Source organism: Psittacula echo (assembly GCF_963264785.1).
Source record: "Psittacula echo genome assembly, chromosome: 1".
NCBI lineage: Eukaryota > Metazoa > Chordata > Aves > Psittaciformes > Psittacidae > Psittacula > Psittacula echo.
The window spans coordinates 88949407-88969298 of NC_137735.1; the positions used below are offsets into that span (position 1 = coordinate 88949407).

Sequence of the window (19892 nt, forward strand, 5' to 3'; positions counted from 1 at the left end):
ACCATGAGAGAAACACACAGAGTTTTCAAAAGAGGTGGGATACACCTTCTGTTAAGGGAAAGGATGGTGTAAACCTACAGCAGCCTTTGATCTGAACTCAGTTTTGATGCTTTACTGCTGAAGTCATCAAGAAAATTTTTATATTGATTAAACAGGAATGGAAACAAGTTCCAAAATTTAAAAAAGAAAGAAAAATGGATGCCAAATCTTAAAAAAGACAGGCCAGCCTGACCTTAAAGTTAAATCTTAGCATCAGGAAGAGCAGAGAACATACCACAGAATCATAGAATGGTTTGGGTTGGAAAGGACCTTAAAGCTCATCCAGTTCCAATCCTCTGCCATGGGCAGGGACACCTCCCACTAGACCAGGTTGCTCCAAGCCCCATCTAGCCTGGCCTTGAACACTGCCAGGGATGGGGCAGCCACAGCTTCTTTGGGCAACCTGTGCCAGGGCCTCACCACCCTCTCACAGTAAAGAACTTCTTCCTAACGTCTAATCTAAATCTACCCTCTTTCAGCCTGAAGCCATTACTCCTTACATGTCCTTACTGGAAGCTGCACTAAGGTCTCTCTGGAGCCTTCTCTTCTCCAGGCTGAACAAGCCCAGCTCTCTCAGCCTGTCTCCATAGGAAGGTACTCTGGCCTTCTGAGCATCTTCATGGCCATGTCTGGACCTCTTCTATCAGTATATACATAAAAGTATGAGAGTTGGAAAAGAATAATAATTAAAAAGGCCCAATATCATACCCTCTTCTAAAATAACTTTGTGTCAGCTTTTTATGTCCGCATTTTGTGCCTGCACTCATTATCTTACTTCCCACATTACTACCGCTGTCAGTTCATTCTGCCTTGCTTTTCCAGCTAAGAAAGATCTGATGGTTTTCTCCTTTAAAAGCTTTATACTGACTGCTTTCCCTCACCTTTCCTTCCACAGCCACTTGGCTGAAAAGGCAGCCTCTCCTGCTCTTAAAAAGCTTTTGATACATGTGTTTACCTCCACTATTTTCATTCCGCTTAATTTTTGAGGGAGAATTTAAAACCCTATTGTACAACCAGTAAATATCTTCCTATGCATTGGTCACTTTTTTTCATGGATCAAAATGAGTCACTGCATACTGCAGATAGTTTCACCATCTAAGGTGTCTGGTTATGTAGGTGTCTCTGGCTGTCACAATTCCAGTTTAATTTTCTGCCTTGATGTACAAGCAAAGACCAATCCAGTACGTTCTCCTCTCACTGCCAAATCAAATTCTCATTTCTATTTTGCACCTGTATTTACATTTATCATCTCTGCCTTTAACAATGACACCTCTGTATCCCTGCATCTGTACAAACCTTTCAGTGATTTCTCCCACTGCCTGTTGTGTCTTGAGATACAAAGGTCTAGCATTGTTTCCAAACTGCTGCAGTGAATCTTTCTAAGCCTCACGAGTTCCACTTGGACAAGAGATGCTTACCCGAGACACTTATACCTCAATTTCTCTCTTTATTCAAGTCTCTTTCACTTCATTTGCCCCCTGCACTCTTACCTTTAATGCTGTCATCAGTAAATCTCACCTTGTTTTCCATCACTACGATCTACAACTTGCAAACCTGCTGTCCTTGCAGAAAGTAGGAAGCCCCAAAGGGAGGGAGCCTTGTGTTTCAGCATGCTTGTAAAGCGTGCAATAAACCTCATCTGCATAGATGGATCTGACATATGGATTTATATATGCTGTGCTCTTTTCAGAAGGACTTTTGTCTTGCATCTTAGCTACTCGTGTAAAATGCTTCCTCATTTTACTTGTACTTAAGCTCAGCTCTGAAGAGTGCTGTAGTAAATGTAAAGAGGCAGAATTACACCACTTCTGCTTTTCCACACCTCTACTGTTTTGGGATGCCTTTTGTAATCCACTTGGAACCTACTTTAACATACTCACTGGCTGCTCAAACAACTCAGCAGGGGCTGCTTACACCAATGCTTCTGCTTGTCTCAGTTCTTTATGAAATGAAATTCCGACTTCGATCTTCCACCTTTGCACTGTAAGACAACAGGGCTGAGCGGGAATTCCCCTCCCCTCATTTCCAACGACCTCTGGAACGCCCTCCGGACGCCGGTGCCGCGGCCCCTCGCCCGGCTACCGGAGGCTGACCCCGAGCTCCCACCTCCCAGCCCTGGGGCAGCACCTCCGCAGTGCCAGCGAGGCAGCGCTTCCGGAGGGGCAGCGGCTGGCAACGGCCACCGGTACCGCCCGGCGCGGGGCATTGTGGGACCGGCCTGGCACGGCCTGGAGTGGGGCGCTGCGGGGACGCCTTGGCACGGCTCGACCCTGGGAGAAGGGGAACGAAAAGCAAAGTAGCGGGAGCTCGGTCCAGCCCCGTGGCCGGCGGAATGAAGCCGGCCGCTCCTTTCCCGAGCCCCTCGACTGCTGCTGCCACTGCTGCCGACCTTCACTTCGCCCCGTCCGGCCCGGCGGCTGTGGGGCGGACCCTTGAGCGCGGCCGGGCGTTGCTAACGGCGGAGAGCGCGAAGCACCACCCCTTTTCTCAACGGCTCGCTGCTTCCTCGAGGCTCGCCCCCGCCGTGCCGCCGGCTCTGATTGGTGGCGGCGGCTGTCAGTTCTCCGCAGCCGGCGTCCCTACTGGCTGGCGGTGCCGCGGGGGGTGGGCGGGTCGGCAGCGTTGCTGGGCCGCGGCGGCTGTTGGCGGCTGGGCGCCTCGCAGTGCCGGTGAAGTGAGAGGCGGTCGCGGTGCCTGCGGGAGAAGTCGGCAGCGTGAGGAAGACGCCACTCTCTCGCCGCGAGGAGCGCAGCCGCCACCGCTGCGGCGTTTCCCTCCCTCCCCTCTTCTCTCCGCCGTAGCCGGGCTCAGGTAAAGCGGGGCGGTGGACACGGGTGACCCCAGTTTGTTCCCCCTGGCGCCGCGCTTCTCACGGGTTTCGCGCCTCTTTGTCCTGCCGGCCGAGAGGGCACCGCTCTCCTACTGCTCTCTTCCGTCTTCCCTGCGGAGCTGGGTGGTGGGCTGCCCGGCAGAAGAGCAGAGCTGCCGTGCTTGGGGTGCTCCCCGTCCTTCCCCCTCTCCTTCGGGGGCGTATGTGCACGGTTGCATTATGCCCAGGGAGTTGCCTCTCTCCTCCCTCCACGCCCTGCTAACTGGCCTTCTCGCAGGTGGGGTGGCGTTATTCGCGCTCTTTTTCACCTCACAGTCTCATTTCTTCTCTCTCCGGTGCGTTTCCCCCCATATCCCCCCTCGCGTTTAAGTGTCTGTCCTTTGGAAGTAGCGGGTAGGGGAAAATAGGACCGTTTGGCAGCTGTCAGGGCTGCAGCCTGAGTCACAGGCTGACAATCCTCCTGCAGACATTGCAATGGGCTTGGCTTCCGCCCTCAGATCTCGACTTCCTCGTTCGGTTTGGTCTGTACAGTGAAGCCAGGAGAGAGGGAGGAGGGAGTGACAGGGCAAGATGAAGCTTGCAGTAAAAACTCTTCAGATAGCTTGTGCTTTCAGGCATCACCTCCAACTGAGTAGAGAAAGTTCTCTGGCTTTCAGTGATATCGTTACCAACCTGCCTTCAGTAGGTGTGGGAAGTAATAAATTTCATAGCCCCCAAGGGTAGTGTGTACCCAATGGGTTTCATAAGGATTGCTCCTAATTTGTCTAAACACAGGGTGAAATGAGTTTTATAGCAGTAAAATGCTTCTGGTAATAAAGTGGAATTTCTCAGAAGTAAACTGCATTGGTCGGGAGGCTCTTCACGCAGTGGCTGTTAAATACCACCTTTTTTTTTTTTTTCCCCTTAAGGTTCATTTCCCTCCTTTTATTATTTTTTTTTCCTCTTGAAACTTTGTGCTTTTCATCTTTCTTTTTCCATAGCTTTTTCTTCTGTATCCTCTGTCATGATGTCCTGAGCCACACTCCATTAGAGTGGAGTAAGAACCTAAGCTTTTTTCTAAGTAAGCAGGTCTGTCCTAAAGAGAATATTCTCTCAAGTAATGCATAAGAATTTTCTGTGTCAAACTTGAAGAGATACTGTAGTAGATGGACTTTGGCCTTCAGATGATGATTTCTGTGTCTCTGCCCTACACTATAAAGAAATATAAGTTAATTTGCATGGCTTGAAAGATTAAATTGAACATCCTTAACCGTCATCATACATGTCTCCAGTCTGTAAGGCTAGATACAGTAAAGTTTTAACTGCAAAGTAACAGCGTTCTAATCAGTTACTGCTTGTGTAAAGATGCTTTTGAAATTAGTCACTAGGTAACAATGTGACTAAGTTCACTTATCCATGGCATTCCAGTAAAAATGGCAAATAGTGGTGCAGATATGTATTGACTCATAGATGGACTGTCTGCAACTGCAGCGCTCTCTCCGAAGTTTAAATGAGATAAGCAAATATTTTTGTTAAGTAGAAAGTTGTAATGAGGAGGAAGCAACTGATAAATGTAAGTGGAGTTGCCTTTAGCACAAAAGAGTTTTGAGGTTATTAATCACAATTGCCAAAACTGTATAAACACGAGATTGTGCTGCTAATCTGACCTTGTAAAAATAACTAAAGTGAAGTCATGCAATGGTTCCATGAAGCTTTGTGTCAGGTGGAGCTGTTTAAATTGATGTGTTTTCCTTCTTGATAGCTTTATTTGCTGCACTTATTCATAGTGTGTGCACTGTCTTTCTGGAGGTGGACAGGCAAAGTTTTCAGTAACTCTAAGGTAGCTGCAAAATTGCTGGTAGTAGATAGAAACAGGGGTCTGAAATTTTCATGCTAACTGGCCTGGAACCTTAAAGTGAGTATGACCAGTGCCAAGCTGGTGAGTTACGTGGTTCTTTTTGTAATATGTCCTCAGGTCTTTGATGCCTGAGTTGTATAGCCAAGATTTTAGAAGTTCTCTGGAGAAGAGACTTTGACCTCAAAGTTTGCTCTGCTGGGTAGCATGTGGCTGTTTCTGTATAAACAGGAAGAATGTATAGTTGGGTTCTGTCTGTCCCAGAAGAATGGGTGTAGAAACTGATGGCATTTTATTGGACTTTGTTTGCATAGATTGTAAGGTTATTTATTCCATGGTTCTGGGATTACTTTTTTTTTTTTTTCTTTCAAGTTATTCTTGTAAGAAAAAAGTTGAAGAGAGAGATTAAGTTCTTGGGTTTGTTTTTGGTTTGGGTTTTTTTTTTTTTTTAATTATTGTTTCTTCTAGGTGGATTTTGGTGTGCTTCAGAATGGTTTTAAGAAGACAAATGTGTTGAGAGCTCCATCATAATCTTTTAAGTGAATCAGTAGTGAATAAGTAATAATAATAAAAACAAGAGGAATAAAATTACTTGTCCAGTAAAGTTACAGGCAAAGGATTAGAAGAGTTTCTCACTTACGAGGCTGAAATAACCTTGTTGTGTGTTGGACAGCACATTATTTTGTTATTGTGCAAAATGTTAAAGAGTGGTAGTGGGTGGTAGGTCTAATACTCATCTTTGAAAAACTGCAGTGGAGTTAGATGCCACAGATGCTTAAATCTCTCTGCAACAGTATTTGGCACTGCAGATAGTCTCAGCATTTGCAGTAGAAATTACATTTACCACTGCAACAAACTGTCTTCAAAACTTGAACCATTATTATCTTGTCAGGTCTTTAAAAATAATGTACTAAATGCTTATAGTAGCTAATAATTCACAGGTTAGTCCTCTGTCAGACTTTTACATGCAGGTACAAGGGAGTATAGGAATTTCAGTGTGTCTACTAAGTATGTGAAAATATACTTCAGTTGCACTAGGGGGTTAGCCTGTCTATACCCAAAAATTCAGGTTTTGTTCTGTTAATCTCTGGCATGCTGAACAGATAGGACAGGACACATGTCATAGGTGTTGTGATTTATGAGCTGATTTTGCTGAATTTTCTGTTCCTACCCCTCCATCCATAGGCCTATGCCTTGTCCAGATTTATGTCACTTTGGGATTGGTGTGACTGTAGTAGGATGAGATTGCATGCGGACCCACTGGAGGTACAGGAACTCATCTGGTTAATGCAAGGTTTACTGAAAGGGGAAGTCAAAGTTAAGGTTTTCTTACCCCCACCTCTGCATACTATATCTGCTTTCTTGTGTGGTAACTTCAGGCTATTGGGTAACGTGCAGAACCTTACTGATGACTAAAGTGCATTTCAGAGGCTCAGTGTTAGCTACGCATCTACTAAAAGTCCTGAGTGTATGATTTAATTCATTTTGACTCAGTAATGCACTTGGTGCCCAGTAACATAGATTTTTGTCTTTGATTTCTTGTATAAATATCTTATTAGCCTTTGTTTTCTTAGTTTATAATTGCGGCACAGCTGTCTGCATGTTAAGTAGAGAAATTGTGTGCCTTATGTTAAGTCTCCTGTGGGTTGAAACAAAACTATAATAGCATAGGATTGCCTACAGCGGCATTGTTTTTGCTGGCAATTGCTCTAGCTTAATGGTGGCTTGGTGACCTTGTACCTTAAATTTCTTTTCACTTTAAGCACACCATGGTTCTAATTGAGTTTCCTAGTTTAGAAAGAGATGGAAACTAGCAACCTGATTTGAATAGAGTATGATGAGACAAATACACAAATGCAACTTCTGCCCTGGAAGCTAATGCAAATGGGTGTTGTCCAACTAAATGAAATGCATCAATTTACAAGTTCATCTTAATTATGGTTTATCCGCTTCACTTCTTTCTTTAGTGGCTGTGAGAACTTGTTCTGTGTACTTGAAGTAATAATCTCAACACCGATTCATCTTGCAATTCCAGGCTACTGTAGTGTTTAACATCTTCGGACCTCACTCTAGTGCAGTCGTGTTCAGTGTAATGGGCCAGTCCCTCTTTTCAGCTAGTGGCTCTTTGGCCTGTTACTATCCAGTACAATATGTTGCCTTTCTCAGCATCCTAAAAAGTGTAAAGAAATAGTAGTGCCTCCAATTTTCCAGTGATGGGAACTGTGATTGATTTCATTGTTTGATACCTCTGGAACTAGGACTGCTAAGTCATGTCCTTTTGAAAGGACTGTAAAATTGATCTAGCACACTTGTCTACTGCAAATTATTTCTTATGGAGGTACTACAAATGTATTGCTGTTGGATGCAGAGAGGTATAATGAAATACATCTCTGCATACTGTGGCTTGACTCCATGACCTCTTTATGAAATTTATGCCTCTAGAGTTTTGTACATAGGGTTTGTATTCTACTTGTCTTCGTGACCAGAAATTTAAATTTCTCCTAATGCATGTATGTGACTCTACTGAGAGTAGTAAATAAAACCACATGGATGAGTGAGTTCAGTAAACTCAAGCTAATAATTAATATATGTTGAGGGAAACTTAACTTGAAAATCTGTATTGTAAAGTCTCCCCAACTGATGAATACTTGTATTCATCAAGAGCTACCATTTTAATGAGTCTCGGCAGGAAATTCATTGTGATATATGCCTCAACACAGAACTGGAGTTCTGATTTGAATGAAAGCAAAGTAGGCTTTTGGACTTGTAAGAAAAGAGGCTTAGAGAAATTCTGCACTCAACTTTGACAGTCTTGTGCAATCAGACTTCTTTTTTTTTTTCTTTTTTTTTTTTTTACCCTGTTGGGCAGCTTCCTGTTTAAAATCTAAGATTTAAAGCGTGCTCTTGTAATAGTTTACTCCCTTTTTTATTGTTTGTAGTGATGAGAGTACATTCATCTGTGTTTTTCTTTTAAGGTCAAGACTTGACCAGTTCACTTAAATTTAAGCTCTTTTAAATCAGCCTTGGAGGTGCTGTAGATTAGACTCTGGTTAAAGTTGGTTCTGGCCAACACTCAGTCCAGCAGTTTTATTGACATACTTGTTGTTTTAAATAGCCAAGGAAAAAAAAAGGAAACCTACAGCAAAATTTAAATTAAATTTATTTCAGTTGCTATTTTTTCTCCAAATGTGACTGACTTAAACCAACTGTTGTATCAGTTTGTAGGTAAATTTTTAATCAGTAAGGCCTTTTTGGCAGGGACTGTTACACTGTAGGTCTGCTTGTCATTTAGTGCAAGAGATCTGTTTTGCTGTGCTCACAGTGGATAAAATCAGTTATTTTTAAATGTGTGAGCACAAATTAATTTTCATTCATGGTGTTTCTTTTCTTAACTTGATAGCTTATCTTAGGGTTTGTGCAGAGTTGAACAAATCTAAGATGCTTAAGTCTAAGAACTTGGCAACAATTAGAGTGTAAAGCTGAAGTCAAACTAGTGAACTGGATGAGAAAGTTCTTGCCTAAGCCCTTGGAATTAGTTAGTTGATGAGGTAAATTGACTTTTGACAGCTTTTTAAATGTAGATGAAGAAAAATGCTTTCTGGCTTCCGTTTTAGCCATGTAATTCATATTTCAAAATGTACAGGAGGGCACTGACATTTTTCTTTGGCCTTTTTTCCTAACTCTTTTTTTAAGTGCTTGGGGGAGCGGGTAGCTATGTGTTTCACAATCGGTGGAAGAGATGAGGGGTGGATTTGAGATGAAGGTATCCAAAATCAAATTAATTCATAAATTGCTGATTGTAGGTAGCTAGAAAACCATTTTCGTTAGTTTTTGCTTGTAAATGTATCTGCACTAGTCAAAGAAATACTTTTTTAAAAAATTATTATTATTGATGGAGTTACATTTTTTAGCAGAGTATCACTTAATATATTTTATTCTTCATAGATGTTGTTCAGATGTCTTCATTTCTGTTGTTCAGAGACAAAGATGTTTTTATCTCTTTGTCATGAAATAAAAGAGAAGGCTGTGTGGAGACATCATAGCAGCCTTCCAATATCTGAAGGGGGCCTATAAGGATGCTGGGGAGGGACTCTTCATCAGGAATTGTAGCAATAGGACAAGGGGTAATGGATTTAAACTTAAACAGGGGAAGTTCAGGTTAGATATAAGGAAGAAGTTCTTTACTGAGAGGGTGGTGAGGCACTGGAACAAGTTGCCCAAAGAAGTGGTAAATGCTCCATCCCTGGCAGTGTTCAAGGCCAGGTTGGACAGAGCCTTGGGTGACATGGTCTAGTGTGAGGTGTCCCTGCCCATGGCAGGGGGGTTGGAACTAGATAATCTTAAGGTCCTTTCCAATCTAAGCCATTCTATGATTGTGTGAAAATGTATTCAGACTTTACAGAATTGTTTAAATAAATGGATATGGAAGTATGGATGCAGGTATACGGTAGGCTAGTAACAGTAATTAAGCAGTTGGATACTTGAAACTGTCATGTTGCAAATGGACATGTCTGCTTACTGACAAAGGGAATTTCCTTTCTCAAAAGAGCATAAATACAAAGTAAGATTTCTCCACAAAACCTCTTTAAAGTGTGATTTTAAATTTGTCGCGTAAACCAGTTTACTTGGATTTTATCATCAAGGCTATATTCCAGTATGAATGTTTATAGCAGATACTAAAGTCTTTGACCTTTTGTTAGGCAGTAAATTACTCTGAATTGTTTAATGGCCTTTCCCAAGTCAAAGTTTTGTGTAGATGAACTTGAGCTTGTAGTTTAAGGCAGTATATGATGGGAAGTGGCAGGCTGGACAGAGAAGAGAGTTAGAGCAGCCCTGTGGAGAAGGACTTGGGGTGTTGGTCGATGAGAAAATGAACATGAGCCAACAGTGTGTGCTTGCAGCCCAGAAAGCCAACCGTATCCTGGGCTGCATCAAAGGGAACGGGACCAGCAGGTCGAAGGAGGTGATCCTGCCCCTCTACTCTGCTCTCGTGAGACCTCACTTGGAGTATTGTGTGCAGTTCTGGTGTCCTCAACATAAAAAAGACGTGGAACTGTTGGAACAAGTCCAGAGGAAGGCCACAAGGATGATCAGGGGACTGGAGCACCTCCTGCATGACGATAGGCTGAGAAAGTTGGGGCTGTTCAGCCTGGAGAAGAGAAGGCTGTGTGGAGACCTCATAGCAGCCTTCCAGTATCTGAAAGGGGCTTATAAGGATGCTGGGGAGGGACTCTCCATTAGGGACTGTAGTGACAGGACAAGGGGTAACGGGTTAAAACTTAAACAGGGGAAGTTTAGATTGGATATAAGGAAGAAATTCTTTACTGAGAGGGTGGTGAGGCACTGAAATGGGTTGCCCAGGGAAGCTGTGAATGCTCCATCCCTGGCGGTGTTCAAGGCCAGGTTGGACAGAGCCTTGGGTGACATGGTTTAGTGTGAGGTGCCCCTGCCCATGGCAGGGGGGTTGGAACTAGATGATCGTAAGGTCTTTTCCAACCCTAACGATTCTATGATTCTATGAAGTGTACAATGAGAACACACAATGAGGAAAATGTATTAGTAAATTTTTCTTTAAAAAAAGGATTGTCAGTTTATTAGAAAAACTGGTGTAACTTCTGAAAATTGTCTACATGTTGTCTGCACAGCACTGGCATATAGATGTCTATAGTTTATCTTCTTCTTCCACATGTGGGAGTTAATCTTTTTGCATGGCAAATTTAAAGTTTTTTCCTAATGAGCAGAACAATAAAAGTAGATTTTAGGTTGTTATTGCTCTGAAAACTTAGTGGAGATTTAACTGATAAATATTGCCATGTTGTATTATACCAGTTCTATCATGGAAAAAGTACAACTGCAATAATGGTTCAGCTCTTACTTGTGTAGATAAGGGGAAGAATATAATAGAATGGTTTGGGTTGCAAGGGACTTTAAAGGTCATCAAGTATAAACTCCCCTTCCACAGGCAGGGACACCATCCACTAGACCAGGTTGCTCAAAGCCCTGTCTAACCTGTCCTTGAACAATGCCAGAGATAGGGCAGCCACAGCTGCTCTGGGCAACCTGTGCCAACGGGTCACCACAGCACTATAGTGTATATGGTTGTGGAGAATGTTGTCAACTATGAAGGAAACACTTGAAACAATTCTGCTACTCTGTGGTCAATGTTTCCTTATGTTGACTTTTACTGTGTTATGCCAGAAAGCAAAACTTTGTTGGAAACTTCCAAGTTATATTTGCCTTCTCTTACTGGGACCATGGAATGTCAATAGGATGTCAGTAGGGGATAATTTTTTTTTCTCTTTTTTTTTTTTTTTTAAAGTCTTCTAATACCAGAATGGAGAAAATTTTATATGCCCATATAGCCATGATTGTACTTCAAGTGCCCTTGCTTCTACTCAGTTCAGACTGAAAGATGAGTCTGTTCTTCTCCTTTAAAACACAAATCAACACTTCAGGACATCCAGACCAGAGGCATGGTTGGGTGAATTCTAAAATAAGAGGTGCCTAATGCTGTTCCTTTTTAAACACTGATGTATTTGACATTTAGGGAAGAAAGCACAGGTAAGGAAAGGAACAACGTAACCAGAGAACAAGCCTGAGGCTGAGATGTACAGACTGGGCAAGTGTTCCTGCACGCTTTGCTGCACCAGGGGCTTTCTCTAGAACATTGCTTATAACGGGTACCTAAGTAAGAAGCCACGATGCTGTGCAAGATGTTGAACACAACAGGGAAATGTTGCAATCTGAATGTTTTTGAGACCATCTTGAATTTGGTATTTATTCTCTGCAAGGTTGTTTTCAACCTGGCCTCCTTATGCATCTTGGAGGTAAAGGCTACATAGCTTTTCCTTCAGTGGAGGAGTTGCTGTTCTCATGTTCAGAAAGAGTGACTCTCCTCCTGCCCCCTACCTCCAAGATCACCTTCATAATCAGAGGTAGATCTTCTTAATTAAATCTGTATGTATGGCTGGAAGAGTTGAGAATCAAACATGGACCCGTAAAAGTGGTAGACTTCTCTGTGTCAGGGTTTTTGCCTACCATCCCTAATAGCTGTTGTTAATGGCAGAGCAAAACTATTTGAAACAAGAATAAAAAGATGAGATATAGCAGAAGGCAGTTTGTACCCAGTCATAGTTTGGCACAGTAGGTTGAGGTGTGTCTAGAGAAGCCACATACACACAAAATACTTATTTCTAAAAGACTGAAAGAACTGTGGTTTTGCTGTCTGTATTGAGGTGTGATTGCTTTGTTCCTCGTTCCCTCTTGTGATGAAATGAAACCTGGAGTGGACAAAGATGATAGGGAGACCTAATTGATATAGAATTATGTATTGGAAGAGCTCCCTTCCACTTCAGTATCACAGAGTTCTTGGCAGATATCTCTTTAGTCTTAAATCAGAATATTAGGGAAGGCATGAAAAGTGACCCTGAGATAACAAGGACAGGCTGAAACTTTCCAAGCTCTTCCTTCCCCTCTCATGCAATGTCCTTAGGGAATTCTGCATGCCTGGTCAGAACTTTTACAGTCCATTATGTCTCCTGAAAACAAGTCTTGCAGCAAAACAGCTTGAACAGCCAGGATGGGCTGCAGTTTTCTGAACTACAGCTGTCTCCTTAAGTGGGATTACTTTGCTGAATGGTCACGAAGAATGCGTTCTCCCCCTGGAATGTTTTCCTTGTGGGCACACTGTCTCTGGAAAAGGAATTCTCTCCTCTGCTGAGAAGGCATGTACTGTACATGCACTAATGAGAAACAACAGTTGCAGAAAGTGTATTATGCGGGATTGTAAACTTTGAATATTTATTCCAAGTGAATGGGGTTGGGTGGCAGCCAGCCTAGCTTTGTCATGCTAAAGACTGGACTTGAAATCAACAGAAGGCTACCCTCCCCCTCCCTAAACCAGTGCTTGGTGTGTTTAAACAATGGGCACAGGCTTCATAGAACTGATTAACTTTATTAGTGCCATGTACATGGTAATGGCTCTTTGTGTCTCACTGAACTGAGAAGTTGCAAGTAAAATAGGGGCAAGCTTCCCCTCCTTAGCATTTACTTAGGGAAGCTATGCCTGCCTGTATTTGTTCTTAACCTTCAGCTGTTAGTTTCTTTATAGTATGCAGTGCGGTTGGCCAAGATAATTTCTGTGCTTGTATACCCTGTGGTGAAGGCTGCACCATCCCGCTGTCACTGTTTAGTACCCAAAACTAGCCTCTTCAGATTAGCATTGACTTATGTTACATCTACAGGTGCTGTGCTTGTGTCTTCTGTTCTCCCAGTCTTGCCATTCATTTGAACCCAGTGAAGAGAAAAGGTAACTACTAAGTGGCAGTAAGGACAGTGTCTTAATTGTTTGTGGCTTTGTGGCCTTTGCAGTTTGCCATGGAAAGTCCCAGCTTCACAGAGCAAACCTCCTGTGTCAGCTGTTACAGTAGAATATGCAAGAGCTTGCTTCACACATACCAGAAAGTGGTACTTGACAACTGAAGAGGGCTGGACATACAGAAACTGAGAAACGTTTATTCCATGTTTGAGGATATGTGCTGGGTACATTTAGGCCACTTGGAAGATAAGGAGTTCCCTTTAACTTCATTCTTCTGTCTTGCATGTAGTCTGGTCGGCACATCACTTTTGTGTAATGCAGGTATCATTTATACATTAGATAATTAGATTCTTTATTCTTGGAGCCCTGCACATGCAGAGAGGGCACTTTAGTGCTCTACCTTGAGTTTAACTTACAGTAATAAACATGGTAGCTGCAAGTCTGGGCAGCACTACAGTCAAACTGAATATGCAAGAATAATTGCCAGCAATCTGCATTCCAGTTGTGAAATAAATCTTTCAACAATGTATTGTGTGCGTCAGACTGTGACTAGAGAGGAAAGCAGTGAACTACAGTGAGCTAATAGCAATAATTATGAATCCCAAATAAAGTTTAACTAGAAGAAATGAGTCTGCGTGGCAGCATGGCATTCTGAACACAAAGGCGGAGTGGAGCTGAAAGCTTTCAGCTAGGGAGGCTATCTATGAGGGAGTATTAATGGCAAACTCTTGTACTTGTCCAGTGCTGTATTCCCTTGTGAGATAACTGAAACTTGTGATTCTTTGAGTTCAGACTGAAGCATCAAGTACTGGTGTGTCACAATATATTGAACTTGAGAAGCAAGCATCATCAGCCCATCAGTTTAGCCTTCTGCCAGCTTTTCCCCTTACCGCTACCCCACTGGGATTCATTTCTCGCATTTCACTAATGATTCAGACTTTTCTTTTTATTTATTTATTTTTTTTTAAATATATATATAGGTGTTACTTACACATTGGAGCAGCTTGTGCTAAGTAACTTCACGGTTTTCTTTCCCATAAACATCCTGGCACATGGAGCTGTGAAGTGTCAGCCTAGTATGTCCTAACTAAACAGATCTGAACACTTTCTAAGTGAACCCAAGGGAATTACAGGGAGGGGTTTTTGATGGGTGAGGTTTTGTTTTTTGGTGTTGTCAGTTCATGGTCACTGTAGGCAGTCTGGCCACAGAAGTCTACTTACTGTGCTTTCTAGCTGCACTGCATGCAACTGTGTTGATTTGATGAACTGTGTTCAGCTGGCTGGGAAAGTGAAATAGTTGAGTCTGCAAAAATAATGCAAGTATTGGCTGTTCAGATTGTATGCCTAGTGAGGATTCCCATCATATAAATGTTACTGAGCAAACTTAGTTTGAATCATTAGCTGCTTCTCAGAATCAGGTTATTTTTAAAATGTTGTGTATTAATAAAGAATCAAGTTTCTTCACTGAGGACAGCTTAGTTGTAACTGAAATGGGTCTGTAAGCATAGTGCTGTAGTTTTCTAGTGTAAAAGTCTTGTCTCACCTGTAGAAATCATGCATGTTCCTTTGCTGTGAGAGGACCTTTTGCATTGCATTCTCTCACAACCTGCTAGAGGTAGATAGCATGAGAATTGTGTTCCTGAAATACTTTTAAAATGTAAATGTATAAACAAAGGGAAGTTAACTTGTTAACTTTTTAATTCTAGTCTATATGTTTTCTATTTGTCACCCTTATCTTTAGGGTAGTTCCTCTTCCACTGCTAGTATAAAGGCCATTAGACAAACCGTGTGTGTGATCATTTAATGTGGAATCATAGGAAGTTTTTATAGCAGTGGCTTACTGTTGGATGTGAAGCAAAAGAAAACTTCTAGTAACGTACGTCCCTTTTCACACAGGCTCAGTCTTACAGCAAGGCTCTGAAATGGTGATCTGAATCAGCAAGTATACAGTGCATGTACGTGTCTATTTTATGTAGCCCACTATTTCACAAACTTCTAATAATTCATCAAAGTAGAGAAATGGTGTGTGATTAAAACTGCCTATTCCAGTGTATCTTTGTATTAATGAGGCTGAAGCCTCAAAAGAATGTTGTGGAGATCACTACTTTAATGGCAGTTCATATGGCTCTAACTAGAAGTGCTTTCCTTGCCTAGTTAGCGCTCTAATACTTATTAGTAAGTTGGATGCTTTAGCTGTTGCCATTGATGCTCTTCTGAATATACTAATTCTATTGCTACTTCAGCCATTACCTCGATAGTTTACCGTAGCCCAAGCTGCTCTCATTGAGCAATGGCTCAGTCCCAGAAACAATTCTGTGGCTGCTGACAGAGTAAACATTGGGGGGAAAGGAGGGAATAATACAAATAGTTCTGGAAAATTAAATTGCAAACAGATAATGTTCTATGCTGCTAGCAATTGTATAACACTGTGATCAAAAGGAAGGGGCTTTATAGCAGAGGCATCTTTTAGACCTTTCCAAGCCAGCCAGGTGTTTATTTCCAGCTTTTTGGGAAGCACTTGGTGCTTTAAATAGGGAGAGGAGTGTGTGAAGTGTCTCATAGCCTTAAGGCTGTGGAACTGTAGGAGGTTAAGGCAAACTTCTGTCCATATGATTGTATTCACATGAGGGTTTTGGTTAATTCTGCCTAGTTAAGGGAATGCATGGCATCTTAACTTAAAGCCAGTGTTTAATTTGTTCATCTGAAAAGAATCTGTAGAGAAATATTTATGCAAAGGGGTTTTGAACTTACTTTTTTTTAAGGTTGGACTAAATATTATCCATGTCTTGGTCCCATCCTATTCATGACTGTAGAGATTTCTTTGCCTCCATCTGTAACTGCATGGCATCATTGTGGCAATTATGTAGTTAGTTAAATGGCAAAAGAATGTATTTTGGCACATGAAATAATGAAAAACAAGCAATGTTTGACCAGCCTGTTCCTCAGACTTCTATGAATCACAATGAGGAAGCATCCTGGGTTAACAGGGAAGTGACTGTAGTATTTCATATTTGGAAACAATACTAGGAAGGAGGCATTTAAACTCAAAACAAGGATGGTCTGTCTTCCTTCTGTATTTTTTGGTCTTCTAAGCCATAGACTGTTGTTGCATCAAAAAGAATATTGTTAACGGTATTCTCCTCTGACAGTTGCACAATAGCCATGTAAAGATAAATGTCCTTGCCCCACGTAATTATCTACACCCAAAATGCAAGCTACTAGGCAAACAAATAGCTTCCTAATTTGTTCCTAAAATGGCAATGACTTGCAATCACTGGGAGTTGCTGTGAGACTGCAAGAGCTTACTGGGCTCGCTTCCTTCACCACTTCAGGGGTTTTTAGAAATGCCCAGTGAAGTGCAGCCTAAGCTAGGAAGATAAATTTTGCAGCCCAAGAGATGGAACTTGCTGAATCTGATTCCTCTGGTACTGTTCTTGTGGAGAAGACAAATTAATGGTTGGTTTGTGGTACTGCTAGTTTAGAGGCCCTGTGGGTTAGAAGTCGGCCTTGAGAATAGCACTAAAACCATATTATCTTAGCATAATCTTCAATTTTTTTTAGTTCTAGTACCTGATAATTCTGTTCTGGACCATATGAAATGATGATAACAAGACTGTATGCTTGTAATTTTCAAGTCTGTTTAAAGTTTGAAGTGCAGACCATCTCTGAATCTCCTCACTATTTGGTAGTACTGGCATAAAAATCCCCTTAGTGTTTGGTGAGATTTTTTAGAATAGCTGTGTTAGGCTATTTATGTTCTTGCTGCGAAAGATTTTGGTTTCAGTTCTGGGAATAAAAAGGGACAGATGATATAGAAAGATCCCATACTGGCTGAAGAATGCAGTCCTTCTGTGCGCAAGATAATTCAGCTTTCTCCTCCTGTGAGGAATTTGATTAACCTCTCTGTAGCTATCTTCTTTCCTTAGTTCTCTTCAGATCTAGAACTGGCTTTCAAGATACCCCTTTAAAGATTTATTGTGGTCTTACGTATTTCTTACCAAAAAATGAATTAGCCTTTATCCCAGAAGAAATTTCCAAGGTGTATTGAATGCATGTACTCGAACAGTAAATAAGTGAGGAATATGTTTCAGTGTAACGTAGGACACTTCAGATGGCTGGTTACTTAGGATTGCTCAGGAAATGATGAAACTGAATTTAGCTGAAGCATACTGCTTCTGTGTCCTGCCTGATTATAGCCAAAAAAGGCAACTGGTTAGATTCTGGGAGTTGCATAGGCAGGAAACTCTGTAATGGAGGGTAGAACAGAGCTGTTGCCTTGCCAAACCTGATACAACTCTGAACACAATTGAATATTTATTTCTTGTTTTTCTTTTTCTCCTTTCTCCTCTCCCCTCCCTTTTCTTTTTTTTTTTTTTTTTTAACCCTTTGACCACAATGTGCAGATAATACTCTACAATGTCATGGAGTCCCAATATCTTCTCTTCAATTCTTAAGTCTTCTCTATTTCCTAAATACTCTGCGGGGCTAGCTGTTCTAGGGTGGTCTTGCAACTCTCTTGACAGCTCAGGCTTTTCGTGACAGACTCTTGATTGCTGCATCTTATCTCTGCAACAAGTCTCTTCATTGTGTACCCATTAAAATCTGGGGTTTCAACAAAAAATATGAAAAGCCAGGATGGAGGAGTTGCTCTGAGAGTCACCATTGTGGTGATTGAGGTAGAAGTGTCAGTGACTCTGTGGGGAAAGGGAGATGAGGTAAAGTGTGGGATAGTTGCTTGGCATATCCTGTAAGGCTTGAGACAAAGATTTGAAACTCAAGCTAAATGAAGCAATTATTTATAGAGTAATTTTCTCTTTGCTAAAGAATTTTTGACTGTGAATGTACAGCTAGCCATACAGTCTCTGGCACAAAGTTGCATACCACCTACAGTGATACATTTGTTGAAAGGAATTTCCCTACATGCTTACAAATGACTGGTGTGGGCATGTGTGCCTATCATTATTATAGCTGATGTTTTTCTGGCTTTATTCACAGCTTGCTAATGCTGGGACTCAACATCTCTTGTTGCTCTCATGCGTATTTTGGGAGTTGAACTGCTTCTGCCCTGCTCTCAGTACCTTTTCGTCTGCAGTATCTATAGTCAGATTTCACCTATGCAACTTGCAGGCTGGTTTTGCTCTGTAGAAAAGTTACCCCTGGAGCTCCTGACAGCCTCCGTGACATGAATATTGATATTTTCATTTTCTGTTCTTTTGGTGATAAAGAGCAATAGCTTCTATCCAAGTTATGATAAACATATATTGAGGACACTGGTATCTTTGTGAGGAAGGATCCAACAAGTAATATTTATAGGACCTTGTAAAGAGGCTGCTGTTACATGGTCAGTGAGTCTTGACACATGCAATCCTTTCTTCTGATTGAAAGGATTTCTGAATGGCACCTGTAAAATTGCTGCCTTATAAACTGGAAAATCCATGGCAATAATCTTCTGATTTTGATGAAACACTAAATCTAGGGTGCTGTTTTCTGAGAATGCTGCCTAAATCTCCTTTTTGTAGGGGTGGTACTATTTCCTTTACCTAACTGTAGCTGCATAGAAGGATTTTGGGGTTGTAAAATTTCATGACCACAGGTTTATTTTGTTACTCTCTTAGAGGTATTCTGCTGCTGAACATGATCTAGAAAAGAGATGCTAATTGGTGGGCTGGGTGTTGCTACTAAGCTGGCAATGGGAAGTATTTGGTGTTGGTCTTAACTGTTGTCCTTAAATTATCGATGATGTCTTCTAGAAGCAAAGTACATCTCATGTATTGTCTAGTCTGGTTTGTGGCGTTTCTAAGAAGTTGTGGTATTTGACTGGTTACTTATCAGAACCAGGAGATAGGAAATAAAGCTGTTGATTAAACATATTTCTAGTGTCTTTACCAAGTAGAGCACTGAAGGGCTAATCTTGAACTGAACATGACTGACATAGTATCTCATGTTACGAGTACTGGCGCATCTTACAAGTTGTTTGATGGTTGCTACTTTAATGTGCATTCTCTTTTCTGCCCAGTAATGGCTTTCAAATGCTTAAGGGTCAGTGTTTTGTTGGAGTTTTTTAACTACTTGCTAGTTCATGGTGGTTTTGTTTTTTTTTTTTTGCATCCTCTTGGCAAGCAAAACCTTGACCTTATTGGAAGTTTGACAACTTACCAGTGCTTCCTAACATGAAACTAAAGGAGGGGGAGGCATGTTCTGATGACCAGGGACTTGGAGTACTTAGCATGTGCCTGTCTGCCTCTAGGAATTTGCAAGGCAACTTGAGGCTTTAAAAATATATAAATACATTTTGTTTCCTTCTCTTTTCACAGGTCCCCAATCTAAAACACAATGTCACAACGAGATGCAGATAAGTACCTTTATGTGGACAAAAACATCATTAATAACCCTCTGACTCAGGCTGACTGGGCAGCTAAGAAGCTGGTATGGGTTCCCTCTGAGAAGAATGGGTTTGAGGCAGCCAGCCTGAAGGAAGAAGTAGGAGATGAGGCCGTGGTGGAACTGGCAGAGAATGGGAAGAGAGTGAAAGTAAATAAGGATGACATCCAGAAGATGAACCCTCCCAAATTCTCTAAAGTGGAAGATATGGCAGAGCTGACATGTCTGAATGAGGCTTCTGTTCTTCACAACTTAAAGGAGAGATACTACTCAGGACTGATCTATGTAAGTAATCTTGTCTGTTGGGGTAAGAGTTTTTGATTACATAGTATGTGAACTTAATGTAATTACTTTGCTTCTAAAAATGTGTATGTTAACCTTTCATTGCCCCTATACACAAGTCTCATGTGACTTAGCTTCTTCCTTCTGCTTAACATTTTTTTTACTAAACTATGCCAATCCCCCTCTAGTCGAAGCTTTCAAGGAATGCT

The 19892-nt window shown here is 41.6% G+C and overlaps 1 protein-coding gene across 3 annotated transcripts in view; it reads left to right on the top strand.

The window, feature by feature from the left end:
* Positions 1-2680: 2680 nt before the first annotated feature.
* Positions 2681-19892, top strand: part of MYH9 (myosin heavy chain 9) — a gene marked incomplete at its 3' end in the record, with an annotated part of 73260 nt that continues 56048 nt past the window's right edge. For 2 of the 3 annotated variants that reach the window (XM_080618044.1, XM_080618046.1), the window contains exons 1-2: positions 2681-2850; positions 19335-19686. In XM_080618044.1, coding sequence (XP_080474170.1) covers positions 19354-19686 — 333 coding nt within the window. In that variant the 5' untranslated portion in view covers positions 2681-2850; positions 19335-19353. Of the gene's footprint in view, positions 2851-18565; positions 19687-19892 lie in introns of those variants that run through there. The other variant, XM_080618045.1, reaches the window with a different exon arrangement.